The following is a 14,581-nucleotide window of genomic DNA, read 5'->3' as shown; positions in this document are numbered from 1 at the left end:
TATATATGTTTTTTTCTTTTTGCACATGGTTCCAGAAGCACCATCATTGTTTTTATTATATATATATATATATATATTTTTTTTTTTTTGTGCATGGTGCTGTCCAGCCAGATTCCATCATTTTTTTTTTCTTTTATATGGTGATCTGCAAGGTTGAGTTTGTGGGTGAAAACCCGGGCCGAGTTCGAGAGAAGACGGAGGAGATCTTTGGGTGTGAGTTGACAAACTTTGATTTTGTCAATCACATTCAAAGGCAGCAGCAGAGGCAAGCAGACGGATGAGATCTTTGGGTGTGAGTTGACAAACTTTGATTTTGTTGATCACATTCAAAGGCAGCAGCCATGTACAGACGCAGCCAGATCTTGAGGCAGAGTGTAAGGCGTCGAGTTTGAAGACCGGCTAGTCGTTTGACAGCGGTCAATGAAGCTCTTCGTTGATTTTGATCATGGTGGCGAGAATGACGAGCTCGAGGTAGTGCAAGGCGTCAAGCCTGAAGTGGAGGAATTGCAGCGACGCTAGGTGATGAGTAGAGGGCAGATCACAGCCAATAGACTCCCCCTCGTGAATTCCTACCGAGCCCATGCTAACGTTATGCATGCCATTCCTCCGATAGCTTCAACGCATTCAGCAATTCAAACGAGTCACACAAGCTCAGACAACTTCAACCTTTCATCAAACTCGTTGATTCGGGCTATAGTTTCAGTCATCGCACAGATCTGGTATTAACCCACCGTCGTCTTCCACCATCAGAAATTCCACGGAATCAACGGTCCACCACTGATGCCAGGGCCACCAGTAATGAACTATACGTTGCATCTGATGCCAAACAGAAAGCATGTTGTCGATAGATCGGCCGTTGATGGATACGGTGGAGAAGATGCGCTACCTCTTCATCCGAGTGGCGAAGGCGCGCATCGATTTGGAATCGCAAGCATGAAGATGACGCTGAACCTCTAACAAACCACATCCTGTCAACACTCCATCCACCTCACTTCACGGGACTACTGCTTTCCCGCGGGAGCGTCACTCACTCCTGGACTTGGGTTTCTGTTTTGGGTAAGGCGAGCCCTTGATCGGCTTCTGACCATACTTTCTCCAGAGAAGTACCTTTTCTTCCTTAACTTCCTGTTCATATTTCTAAAACGCCTGTGCAAAACTACCACTCTGGTTCACGACATCTGAGGAATCAACATCATAGAAGATTGGAAAAACCATTTGACCCAGTGTTTTTCTGCACTCCATGATCTTCACCAGCTCCTCGAGACACCACGCGGACTCCGGATACCCTCTTGAGAAGACGTGCCAAGGCAACCTTAGACCTTTCGATTTCTTGAATCAGGTACTCTGGTATAGCTCTATTACTTTTTTTCTAGGTTGCAATCGTATTCGTCTCCGTACATGAAGACGTTGAATCGCTGGCCTTCTAATGTACAGTAGAGGTGGTCCGTGAAGGTCGTGCGTGTGTTTTCACCTCCAGAACTCAAAAACACGGATCCCTTGCTGGTCTCGGAAGTACTGGAGCAAGCGGATTTCGACAAGGAAAGGTGCTGACTTTGGTTCCCGGTCCGGTTCTGATTTTGGTTGTAGTTCTGATCGAACTCAATCTCTGCCGAATCAAACCCTCCACGCTTGCAGCTCGCCCTCTTCTCGTCGCTGAGCTGCTTAGGCGTGTCAGGGAACGAAGAATTGTTCAGAGAAGGGAGCTCAGCGATGGCATCGGCAGCGGCTTTGATCAGCCACTCAATTGTTTTACTGGGCTGGTCGTAATTTAACCGATCTTGGAGATCGTAAAACTGAATGGCGGTGGTTATAGACAACCGGACCCTCCGGTCTCTCAACCCTTTTGAAGTCCAGACCTTGCTGTGCCGATCTTTGCCGTCGGAGGCTCTGGAAACGCGGATGGTGGAACTCGACGGAGCAGAACTCGCACTGGCCGTCGCCGTCGCAGGCGTCGCAGTCACGTGAGAAGCGCATGCTCATGGCGCGGTCGGAGGTGAGGGGGATGAGACCAAGTCGGTGGAGGCCACCTTGCTCCGGGTGTGCGCACCCTGTGTAGCAGGTGGGGTTTGGCGGAGTGAGTTAGCAAAGCTGATGCTTCACTTCCATGGTAGTGGAGAGGTTGCTGGGCATGGGTGCGAGGAAGAAGAAGGACGCCATTGGGCTGATGCCAATAGGCTCACGGTTTTGGACTTTTATCCTCAACAATCCGGCCCACTCACGGTTTTGGGCTTTATCTTTAACAATCCAGCCCACGGTTTGGGCTTTTATTCTCAACAATCCAGCCCAATCATGGTTTTGGGCTTTATCCTCAACAATCCAGCCCACCGCCATTATTATTATTTGTAATACATTATAACATATGTATATATATATATATATATATATATTTTTTTTTTTTTTTGAGTAGAGAATATATATATTTTTTTTCTAATACCTAGTAACATATGTATTATTATTTTTTTTTCTTTTCTTTTGTAATAAAATTGACTTTCTTTAATGAAACATTTATTTATTTATTTTGATGTGACTGTACTTGAAGTTTTGAAGTTTCAAGTTGCCTACGTACTCTTCCAAAGAAGAGATCAAGTCATAACGTAGTTCAAATGAGTGATGGTTTTTATGATGATTCTGCCGTACACAGTTTATGCTCTTGCGGGCCAGGAGCGTGGTGCGTTTGCTTTAGGGGTAGTAGCGCTTCAAAAATCTGCCGTTGATGGGGCCGATCTTCAACCCGTCTTCTGCCATGATTAAGTAGGCGCCATTGGTGTAGATCTCTTGTATTACGTAGGGTCCATCCCACTTTGATGTGAACTTGCTTTTTGTCTTATGAGTTGTAATGATAGGCCTACGCAATGCCAGCACGAGATCTTCGGCTTGGAAAGACCTTGAGCGGACTTTCTTGTTGAATGCCTTGGCTAACCGTGCTTGGTAGCATTCCAAGTGTTGTTGAGCTTCGAGCCTTCTCTCATCCAGCGCTTCCAACTCCTGAAGGCGCAACTTTGCATTTTCTTCATCAGTCAAGCCTTCTTGTATAGCTATCCTTAGTGAGGGGATTTGACTTTCAAGCGGTAGAACAGTTTCTACGCCATATACGAGAGAATAAGGTGTAGCTTGGGTAGGAGTCCTATGTGTAGTCCTATATGCCCAAAGTGCTTCACTTATTCTTTCATGCCAGTCTCTCTTTGTTCGGCCGATTACCTTTTTCAGGAGGTTGCACAGCGTCTTGTTGAATGCTTCCGCAAGGCCGTTGGCCGGAGCATGATACATGGAAGACTTGTGCTGCTTGAACTTGTATTTGTCGCAAAGCTCGTCCACGAGTCGGTTGGAGAATTGTTTTCCGTTGTCAGTGATAATGTAGCGAGGCACCCCATATCGATGGATGATATGCTCCTTGATGAAACGGACAACAGTTTCCTTTTTTACTTCCCTTAAAGGTATGGCTTCAGCCCACTTGGAGAAGTAATCTGTTGCAGCTAGGATGTAAGCTTCCCCTGCAGATGACTTTGGCGTAATTGGTCCTACAACGTCCAATCCCCATGCGTCGAACGACCATGAAGCAACTGTAGGGTGTAATGGTTTAGGCGGTTGATGTATGAAGTTGGCGTGGAATTGGCAGGCTTGGCACCTTTTGGCGTGTTCCAGGCAGTCCTTCACCATGCTCGGCCAGTAGTAACCCATTCTTTTAAGCTGGAAATGTAGCTTTGGTCCAGATTGATGTGCCCCACACACACCTGAATGTGCTTCTTCCATGGCTTGATTAACTTCTTCCTCACCTAGGCATCTCAGGAGCAGTCCTTCAAAAGAGCGTCGCTAGAGTGTTTCTTTGTAGTAAAGGAAGCGAGGTGCTCGTCGACGTATTTCGGAACGGTGTCTAAGATCATCTGGAAGCTTTCCGTGCTCTAAGTAGTCGATCAGCGGCTGTCTCCATTCTTCAGCATCGACTGGAAGTACTGAGATGACATTTGTATCATCTAGTGACATTTCATTAACGAGCGGAATCACCCATCTTTGGCAAACTGGCACGTCTGCAACTTCATCTTTTCCTAGTGTCATACTCGAGGCTAGATTGGCGAGAGCGTCCGCCATTTGATTTTCCTTTCTTGGCACATGTTCTAGTGTCACAGCTTCGAACTTTTGTAGCAGTTGGGTTGCTAGCCGGAAGTATGGGACGAGATCATCCTTCCTCACCTCATACTCAGTTAAGAGTTGATTGATTATGAGCTTGGAATCGCCATATACCTCAAGAGCTGTAATCTCCATGTTGATCGCCATTTGGAGCCCGATGATCAACGCTTGGTACTCAGCAACATTGTTGGAGCATAGCTCATTCAGTTGGAAGGAGTAAGGTAGTATGTGCCTTTGTGGTGACATGAATACTACTCCTGCCCCCGCTCCGTCTGCTCGTGCGGATCCGTCGAAGAACATCGTCCATGTCGGGAAGATGTCGATGTAGAACACCTCCTCGTCAGGCAAGTCGTCTGAGATTTTCCAATCAGCCGGGATTGGATGATCGGCAAGGAAGTCTGCTAGCGCTTGTCCCTTGACAGCTTTAGCTGGGACGTAGATGATCTCATATTTATTAAGAAGCAAAGCCCATTTAGCGAGTCGCCCTGTCAAGACTGGCTTAGTCATAACGTATTTGACAGGGTCGGCTTTAGCAACCAAGTGGATGGTGTAAGCATGCATGTAATGTCTGAGTTTCTGAATGGCAAACACCAAAGCGAGGCACATCTTTTCTATTGGGGAATAGTTCAACTCAGCGCCGGTGAGAGTTCGACTGAGGTAGTAAAGTGCTCCTTCTTTTTGGGATTCATTCTCTTGCGCCAAGAGTGCTCCGATTGAACTTTCCTGAGCAGCAATATACAATATGAGTGGTTTCCCGGGCACAGGTGCCCCCAGGACAGGTGGACTTGACAAATATTTCTTTATGCTTTCAAAAGCATTATGACATGCTTTGTCCCATACAAATGGAACATCTTTCTTCATAAGGCGACTAAACGGTTGACAACGCCCTGCGAGGTTGGAGATGAAGCGTCTGATGAAGGCTAGCCGTCCTTGTAGACTTTTCAGCTCGTGCAGGTTTCTTGGTTCGGGCATGCTTTGAATGGCCTTGATCTTTGATTGGTCTACTTCAATACCACGGTGCTTGACGATGAAGCCGAGGAATTTTCCAGAAGTGACGCCAAACGCACACTTTAACGGGTTCATCTTGAGGTTGTATTTTCGCAGCCTTTCGAACACTATTCGCAGATCCTTCAAGTGTTCTGATCTTTTCTTCGTCTTAACCACCACATCATCTACGTAACATTCTACGTTTTTGTGTAGCATGTCATTGAAGATTTTCTGCATTGCGCGTTGATACGTAGCTCCAGCGTTCTTTAGACCAAAGGGCATTACCTTGTAGCAGTAGATACCTTTTGGAGTACGAAAGGCTGTTAGTTCCTCGTCTTCGAGGGCCATGCGAATTTGATTGTACCCAGAAGAGCCATTCATGAATGACAATGCCTCATGGCCAGTGGTTGCATCCACCATGATTTCAATGATTGGCAAGGGGAAGTCATCCTTTGGGCAAGCATCGTTGAGATCCCGGAAGTCTACGCAAACACGTATTTGTCCTGATTTTTTAAGGACAATGACGATGTTGGAGATCCACTTGGGGTATTGCACTTCTCGAATAAAGCCTGCTTCGATTAGCTTGTCGATCTCGACCTCGATTTGTGGGATAAGCTCAGATCGATAGCGTCTTTGAGTTTGCTTTATCGGCCGTGTTCCAGGCCTGACCGCAAGATGATGAACATCGATGATAGGGTCCAGGCCGGGCATTTCTTTGTAGGTCCAGGCAAAGACGTCTTTGTACTCTAACAACAACTGATAATACTCCTCTATCTCATATGTACTTAATAATGTACTTACGAAGATAGGTTTTGGTTCCTTGCTTGTACCTAAGTTGAGTTCCTTGAGATCATCGATCGTGGCTTGCCCTCCGTCTTCAAGCTGTGGTGGTGCAGCAGTGACATCTTCCTCGGGGATTTCGTCTTCTTTACCTTCTTGAATCGTGACGTGGAAAACATCTTGGATCTCCTATTCGGTGCTGTCTTCTCGAGCTTGTCGGCATAAGGATTGTCTGGTGTTCTGGGAGAGGCGTTCCTCGCAATCTTCATAGGAAGGAGCCTTGACCGAGTAATTGAAGAAGTCTTCTGGGAAGAGGTCGCACATTGTGATGGGGATGGACGATCTTTGTGTCGAAATTTCATTATCTCCAACACTTTCACATGGTTCTGGAGGTTGACAGGAGCTGTTTTGCCCCCTTTTTGACTGATAAACTTGTGGACAAGATGGTTGCTGCTTGTCCAATTTCTTCGAAACGATCTTCGAAATGCATTCCTCACAATCTTCATAACAAGGAGCCTTGATCGAGAAATTGAAGACATCTTCGAGGAAGAAAAGATCCCGCATGAACGATCTTTGTGTTGTAATTTCATCATCCTCAACATTTTCATGTAGCTTTGAAGGTTGACGGTAGCTGCTTTGCCCCCTTTCCGATTGGTGAACTTGTGGACAAGACATATGTTTCTCGTGCAGCTTCTTCGGAGTGACATGAATCCATCCTTCATCTTCACTTGACTTGACTGACATGGTTTTGGAGCATGCCCCCAGCGGTTGAGGTGAAGACTTTGAGTCGAAAGAGCCAGAAGTGACATCTTTCTTAGGGATTTCATCTTCAGTGCCGTTCTCTTGGGTTTGTTGGCATGAAGATTTGCCAGTGTGGACGATAATGCGCCTCCTTACCTTTAGTGGTCCTTTTGTGTCAACCTCTAGGATTGCTTGGCGCTTCATCCTTGAAGGAATCAAGCTTCGAACGTCGTCCTTTTCTCCTAACCCATTGAGCTTTTCTTCCTTTGGTGTTGTCTTCCTCTTTCCAAAAGGCTTCCCATTATCTTCAAACCTTTCTGAAGCTGATCGTCGCAGAGGAGAGATAACTGTGTTGCTTTGTTTCTTAGGCTTTAACAACCTTTCAAAAACAGAGCTTTGGGATGTCGGCGCGTTAAGCCTCTTGAAGACAGAGGTTCGGTCTTGACCACCAATGCGATTAAGCACTGAAGTTCTGGAGCTTGACTGGCTCATCCTATCGAAGACCGACGTCCGAGGGGAGGGTTTAGGCTCTTCTTGGTCTTGTTTAATGCTCATGCTGACATATTGAGTGCTAGTGTTTTTCGCTTGGTTTGAAATCATCACAGGTGCATTTGGTGTGAAACCAAGTCCGGCTTTGTTGTTGTCAACTCCGTAACCATGCTCCTTCAACTTCTTTTGAGTTTTGGTGAGGTTACGTTCTTCGTCATTGACAGTGTTTGAAACCTTCTTTCCAACCACCGCAGAAGAAGCGAAGTCGTACCCGGCATTTGACATGAGTTTGTAGGCGTTAGGGTCGAAACCTTCCTCGGTCCTCTTGGTTGGAAGAAAGCTTGATTCCACCTTCTTTGGTAGAGCTTTTATGAAGCCTTGTGGTAGTCTTGCGGCCTTAGCACCCCCTAGCTGTGTCAGAGGCAAAACTGCATTCGTCTTGAGCAACTTCACGTTATCCGTGTGCCACTGTGTGTCGGCTTTTCTAGTTTCGAATGGAGATTGACCATTCTTTCTTCTTGACATCGGGATATACCGGAATATGGGTGCGTTCGGTCCTTCTGACGGCATCCTACTCCCTTTGGTTGTTGCAGGTTTAGCAAGCTCGTCATCGTCTTTGCTTGAAGATGGCACGGCCTGCTCTTTTTGCTTTTTAGGCATGGCTTGCCACTCCTGCTTTTTAGGTGCTGCTCTGCCCGTGGATTTGATCTCTTCCGGAAGGGCTTCGGGTACCGTCTCTTCATCCATGTAAAACTTGGCATCTGCAAAGTGTGATTCGGCTTCGGTGAATGGCTTGGTATCACCTTGGATTACCTTCACTCCTTCTCGGTAAAATTTTAGGCATTGGTGAAGGGTGGACGGCACTACCCCATTTGCGTGGATCCAAGGTCTTCCTAAGAGCAAGCTATAGGAAGTTCTTGCATCAATCACGTGGAATATCGTGCTTGATTTGAGCTCACCCATGGTCATCTCTACTCGGATCATGCCTATCGCCCTTTGTCCTCCTTGGTTAAAACCCTGGATCAGCAGACGGCTCAGGGATAGTTCATTCACCTTGATGCCGATTATGGTCATTGTTGATTTTGGCATGATGTTTATGGCCGACCCACCATCCACAAGCATGCGGTTGACTTTGTATTCCTTTATGTACCCGGAGACGAAGAGAGGACGGTTGTGAGGCTTTGATCCCAACAGTAGGTCTTCGTCAGTGAAGTTAATTACGTCATGGGTGGCACAACATGTGGCATATTCATGTGGCTGAAGCTTCGAGCCTTCGTCGTTACTTTCTTGCACTTCGTGGTCGTCGGGACCTGCCAAGACTGCTGTTAGTGCTCTTCGCATCTTTTTTGGCAATGGTAGCGCTTCCTCGATGCTAAAGTGTGTTGGCAGACCTTCTCCAGGTGTAAGGGTCTTTTCTACCTCAGTGGCGATAGCTTTGCCTTTTGAGGGCTCTTCTATTTCTACTTCAACCATGTGACAGGCCACGGTAGTGCACTGTTGGAAAAAGTCATTCGGGAAGTACTCACGCAAGGAAACGGGAATGCGTGGCTCCTGCTCCATAGGTTCCCTAGCATATGTTGTTTTATTATGCTTTATGTTTTTCTTAGGCTTCGCATTGTTGCGGCCGTGGTGATTTCTTCTTTGTTCCACCTTTGGCTGTATGACTTGTGGTCTTGGTTTCCTTGTCTTTTTGTAGGTTACCAATATCCATCCTTTTTCATCATTAGCATGTGTATCTTGGTCGCTTCTCTCCAGTGATGGTTGTGTAGGAGGTGCCGTGCAACTTAAGCATTCACGGGAACGGTCAGGTGTCATTTGGAGAGGCACATGATTAAGCGATCCAAACGCAATTGTAGTGGTATGCGTTGCGGCCGTGTCCTCAAGGTCGAGCTCAATTTGCCCTTGTTGTGCTAGCTTCATGATGAGTTCTTTGAGAATGAAGCACTTGCCAACAGGATGGCTCACAATACGATGGTACTTGCAGTACCTAGGATCGTTTGTGCGATTCATTTCTTCAGGACGCTTGCATTCGGGTAGCTCAATCACCTTTTTTTCCAGCAAGTCATCTAGCATGGCAGCCATGTCAGAGTCAGGAAAAGGGTACGTTTTCTGTTCCAACTCTCTCAAGGTGTTCTTGTATCTGTCTTGGGTGCGAGAAGGCTCACTTGTCTTTATCTCCTTCGCTTTCTTCTTGGAGGAGATCTTGATGGGCGTTGAGGAGGTCTTGATGGGCGCTGAAGAGGTCTTGATGGGGGCAGAAGAGGTCTTGATGGGGGTAGTGTTGACGGTGAAAGCTTCCTTAGCGGGCTTCTTCCCGGTCTTGTCTACATTTGGGGCGAATACTTTCTCCTTATTGAAGTTAGTAATTGGCTCCTTTTTCCCATGATTAGCGATACTCAGCTCCATGTCGTGGGAACGAGTTGCTAGCTCTTCAAATGTTCTTGGTTTTATGCCTTGGAGGATGTAATGTAACCCCCAGTGCATGCCTTGAACGCACATCTCAATGGCAGAGGTTTCAGAAAGCCGATCTTTGCAATCCAGACTTAAGGAGCGCCATCTATTTATGTAGTTGACGACAGGTTCATCTCTCCACTGTTTCGTACTGGTCAGCTCTAGCATGCTTACAGTACGACGAGTGCTGTAGAAACGGTTGAGGAATTCCCTTTCTAGCTGGTCCCAACTGTTGATAGACTCAGGTTCGAGGTCAGTGTACCAGTCAAAAGCGTTACTTTTCAGCGAACGCACGAACTGTTTGACGAGGTAGTCTCCCTCTGTCCCAGCATTGTTGCAAGTTTCAATGAAATGGGCGACATGTTGCTTCGGGTTGCCTTTTCCATCGAACTGCATGAATTTTGGGGGCTGATAACCTCTTGGCATCTTCAAAGCATCAATCTTCTTGGAGTAAGGCTTTGAGTACAGTACGGAGTCATGCGAGCTTCCTTCGTACTGTGTCTTGACAGTGCTTGCGATCATCTCCTGTAGCTGCTGGATAGAGAGAGATCCCATGAATGCCGTTGCTTGGTCTAGCTTTGGCTTCTCTTCAACTTTCTCCACTGGTGGCTCCTCTTCTTCGTCGTCTTCTTTCTTTAATAGGCCAATATTTGGGTCGACTTTCACGTCGGGCAGCGCATCTAGTTGGTTGACAAGTGCGGCAATCTGCAAGTCCTTCTCCTCCACAGTCCGTGTGAGCTTTGCGATTGCTTCATTCATCTGAGCTAGCTGCTCCTCGATTGAAGTTGCTCCAGTGGTCATAACTTGCATGGTTGTACTGCCGCTCGAATCAGCGTCGGAGAGTAGGGACTCTGAGTATTTCCTCGGGCTTTCCCCCCTTGATGCCTTTAGCGAGGCTAGGGTGATCACAGGCTCGTACCTCAGGTGCTCTTGTTCCTTTGACAGAGTCAATGCAGGGGCGGAAGCTGCGGCAAAAAGAGCTCTTGCCTTACTTCGGGTTATGATGCCCGAAATATCACCACTTGCGGCGATGATGTTCTTGTTCTTTGCTTTGATTGCAGGAACAGCTTGATCCTTTCTTGATGCCATTTGCGTTTTTCGATGATTGGAGGATAGAGATGAGAGGTAGAGATGGTCCCACTGGGCGTGCCAAATTTGTAAACACGAAAAATTCCTGAAAACAAGAGACAAGAATAACGCGTACAAAATATATTTTACGTTTAAATGATTTTGGGGTTACAATCTCTTTGTAATTTGATCCTCTGATTCTATCTTCGTAGGGTGTAGGTTTGTGGATGAGCTGTTGATCCAAAGGGCCGTCGGGGCTTGATCTAGGGATGAACAGTTGATGAACGGATCTTCAAGGGCTTTTGGGCTTGATCTTGAAGGTTGATGGATGAGCGGATCTTCAAGGGCTTTTGGGCCTAATCTTGAAGACTGATTGGATGTGTGGATTTGTTGAGGTTGTTGATCCAAAGGGCCGTTGGGGCTTGATCTTAGGATGAACGGATGATGAACGATGAACACTTCTCTTCAAGGGCCGTCGGGGCTTGATCTTGAAGACTGAACAGATGTCTTGAGGTTGTTGATGGATGAGCGGATCTTCAAGGGCTTTTGCGCCTAATCTTGAAGACTGGGTGTCTGGATTTCTTCAAGGGGCCGTCGGGGCTTGATCTTGAAGGTTGATGGATGAACGGATCTTCAAGGGCTTTTGGGCCTAATCTTGAAGACTGAGTGTATGTGTGGATTTGTTGAGGTTGTTGATCCAAAGGGCCGTTGGGGCTTGATCTTAGGATGAATGGATGATGAACGATGAACACTTTCCTCAAGGGCCGTCGGGGCTTGATCTTGAGTTGGTGGAAGTTCTTCAAGGGCCGTTGGGGCTTGATCTTGAAGGAGGATTTGACGAAGAACGAAGAATGTTTTCTTGATCCTTCGGGATTTGCTTGAGAGCTTTAGAGTTTCAAGGCTTCAAGGTTTTGGTGTAATGTAAATTCCCTTCTTTCTTTCTCTTCTTCTTTCTTTTCTCTTTTTTCCTCCCCTGGAAATGAATGCCTTGGCCTCCTATTTATAGAATTCCAAAACTTGATTTTTTGGATTTAAATAATCAGATGAAATAAATCATTTCTGCCAGATATTGACACGTGTCCTATTTGATGACCTTTCCAATTTATTTCGATTTTTCGTTGAGTCACACGCTACATGTAAAATTTATGTGACACGTGAGCGTTGAAATTTTAATTATTGGTTAACATTCATTTCACCGAAATTTCGATGTCTACACCGTCACTGCTCTAGAGGTATACCGTCACAATACAACAAAATACACGTGTATATCTGGATGGAAACTCCCTGTTACACTCAAAATCAAACTCCCAGGGCAGGGCTGAACAGAAAAGAGGCGCCAATAAAGTCTATTCAAGAAGCCTAGAGGAGTGTGGATAGAGCTTATTGGTGGCAGTTTTCAGTCCATGGCAGGGGAAACTGGAGAGGTGAGCTTTGATCTTTGTAATCGTGACACGCCCTCGAAATGGCCTACTGTTTAATCACAAAGAAAGCTTTAGCTAAAATTCCTAAATCCTAAGCATTATAATCATTTACATGTTGCAATTTGTTTGAGTGCATTTTTCTTATCTGGAAAAGGAGGCAATAAACATAACCACAAAATGTCAGAATTATTCTGGTCATGTTAAGTGAAGCTGGAAAAGGCGTGTGCAAAACACGCACGCGTCCCCGACAACTTTTTAGGCGCTGGGGTCCGTTGGATTTGAGATCAACGGTCCACATTAGGGATGGGCATAGGCCAGGCCGGGCCCAAAATTGAAGGAACCGGATCAAACATGCTTATAAATAAAACAGGGCGGGGCGGGCGCGGGTTTTGGATTTTTCAAAATGGGATCCGGACCTAACCCGGACCGTTGAAACGGGCCAGTTCCTATGGGTCCCCACGGGTCCAAGCCTTCACTCACGCCTATCTGGTCTTCGTCATCCTCTTCATTCCCTCCCCAGCGTCTCCTCCAACGCCTTCACCTTCCCACGAAAACCCACCCTGTTTCCCACCATTATTACCTCCCTCGCTACTGGGCCTTTCCCTTGATCCTCCTCCTCTCTCTGTTGCCAGCTCAGCACCCTTAACAACCCCGCCTTTGCTCCTCCTCGCTTCCCCACCACCATTGCGACTCCTCCAACACACCATCCATAGCAGAACTAAGCAGATTACGACCAGATGTGTAGCCTTCTTCCCACCATGTCCATCATACACCCCAAAAAATGCCTACAGATTTGCACCAAAAACAAAATCAATTAAAACATAAAAAGAAAGTAATACAAAAAAATAAAATTACAGCAAAACCCATAAATGATGAGAGCAAATTTTTTTACTTTCTTTGATTTTTGGCCTTGTAAGCAAGAAACAATCTTGTGGGTATCTTCCAAAAACTTCTTCTTGCCTTTGGAGACGGAGACCCCAACTCCAATTCCGCCGAAGCAGAGGGTTCCGTTTTTCTGGGTGAAATCCTGGAGCTTCTACGACGGTGATGGGGTGGTGATAGTCGCGACAGTGATGATGGATGACGATGGTAGTGAATCGGTGATGGTTTGCAAGGAGAGATAGGAGTGGGAATACAAAAAGGACGGCTAGGTCACTCGGAGACGATAAACAAATCCCATCCAGATTGCAAATTCCATTCGTTCGCTTTCAGAAACGGGCCGGGCGGGGGCCCGTGCTTCTATAGATTTGGACTCGCCCAGCCCCGTAAATACCACCGCCCCGAACCGCGATTACCCGCCCAGACCTGCGGTTCCTAGACCCGTTGCCCACCCCTAGTCCACGTTATTTACCTTTAATTTTTTTTTTAATTCTGAAATGTTACCGTTGTGCCACGTGACACAATCTAGAGGGTTGAATTTCAAATTTTTTTTAATCCAATGGCAGAAATTAATTAAGTCAATAAAAAATTAATAAAAAAAACTCAGAAAAAAATTTTAAAAATTAAAAAAATAAAAAATTTGATTTTACTTTTCTATAAATACCTTCTCATTATCTTCTACCTTACACTACAATTTCATATTTTCTCCAATACTTTCAACGACATTCCAATCTTTCTCTCAAAGTTTTAATCCAATTGGTTTCCAACAAAATGACTAATGATGCAGGTACAAATTGGACGCTTGTTGAAGGTGTTACGTTGTGTTCTAGCTGGAGATTGAACATTTCTTCCCCTTACTTAAACAATTCTTTCTCTTGCTCATCGATTTCCCACAACATCCTTGAAGAAGATATTGTAAGAAGGAAGTAGAAACTATGAATAATGATAGAGATTTTGATTTTGATTTATAATTTCTTAGGATGGATGGTGAGTTATATGGAGGAAAAAGAAATGATTAGGTTGTAGATAAAACCACGTGGCATGCTATCATTCGTTAAAAATCTGATCGAAATCTATCCTCAAAGATTGTAAACAGATTGTGACACATGGCGCAATGTGATTGGTTAAAAATCTTATCGGAAATCTATCCTTAACGATTATGAAAAGGTAACGACGCGTGGCACGACGGCATTGGATAAAAATCTCTTTGAAATCTATCACCAAAAATTGCCTTTTCGGATAGTGACATGTGATGCAACAAGAACGATTAAAAATCTTATCCGAAATTACAAATAATTTTTTTTTGTATTATTTTATAAAATAAAAAATACTAATATTTTATTACCTATTGCCATGACTATTCAGTTTAGTGATGGAGATGCAAAATCCAGTTACTGTTTATTAAAGGCAGTTACTATTCATTGGGGGATTCAATAGTGAGTTGCCCTAGGAGGCGTTTGCAATACTGGAGTTGTTCTTACAATCGCTGCACGCTTTCGCTTCAACAAAAAGGCGCTAAGTGTAGTCAACCTAGGATTTGAAAGGATTTTAATAGATTTTGTTAAGTGATGGATTTCATAGGATTATGAGATTTCCGCAAAATCCATATATGGATTTTGAAAGACTTTGAGAAGATTCAT

General features: G+C 45.3%; 1 protein-coding gene across 1 annotated transcript; it reads right to left on the bottom strand.

Annotated features, from left to right (window-relative positions):
• Positions 1 to 699: 699 nt before the first annotated feature.
• LOC148689612 (uncharacterized) lies at positions 700 to 9,565 on the bottom strand. Its single transcript, XM_088688512.1, has 6 exons — positions 6,700 to 9,565; positions 4,546 to 6,078; positions 2,028 to 2,161; positions 1,399 to 1,887; positions 1,147 to 1,288; positions 700 to 816 (listed from the first exon to the last, which is right to left on the bottom strand). Exons 1-6 carry the CDS (start codon positions 9,526 to 9,528, stop codon positions 700 to 702), a joined length of 5,244 nt encoding a protein of 1,747 aa, XP_088544638.1. The 5' UTR covers positions 9,529 to 9,565.
• Positions 9,566 to 14,581: the final 5,016 nt, after the last annotated feature.

Source organism: Pyrus communis, chromosome 17, assembly GCF_041283825.1.
Source record: "Pyrus communis isolate YQ-2024b chromosome 17, ASM4128382v1, whole genome shotgun sequence".
NCBI classification, from domain to species: Eukaryota; Viridiplantae; Streptophyta; class Magnoliopsida; order Rosales; family Rosaceae; genus Pyrus; species Pyrus communis.
Note: the sequence above shows the minus strand (reverse complement) of the source record. Positions and strands in the feature narration are given on the sequence as shown.

Bases quoted from the DNA above. Each gene is read 5' to 3' on its own strand.
- LOC148689612 (XM_088688512.1), bottom strand. From the start codon at position 9,528: ATGGAGCTGAGTATCGCTAATCATGGGAAAAAGGAGCCAATTACTAAC. The intron at 1,888-2,027 runs GTGGCCTCCACC...CCGCGTTTCCAG, and splicing joins GTGCGCACACCCGGAGCAAG to AGCCTCCGACGGCAAAGATC. The intron at 1,289-1,398 runs GTACGGAGACGA...CGTCTTCTCAAG, and splicing joins CAGCGATTCAACGTCTTCAT to AGGGTATCCGGAGTCCGCGT.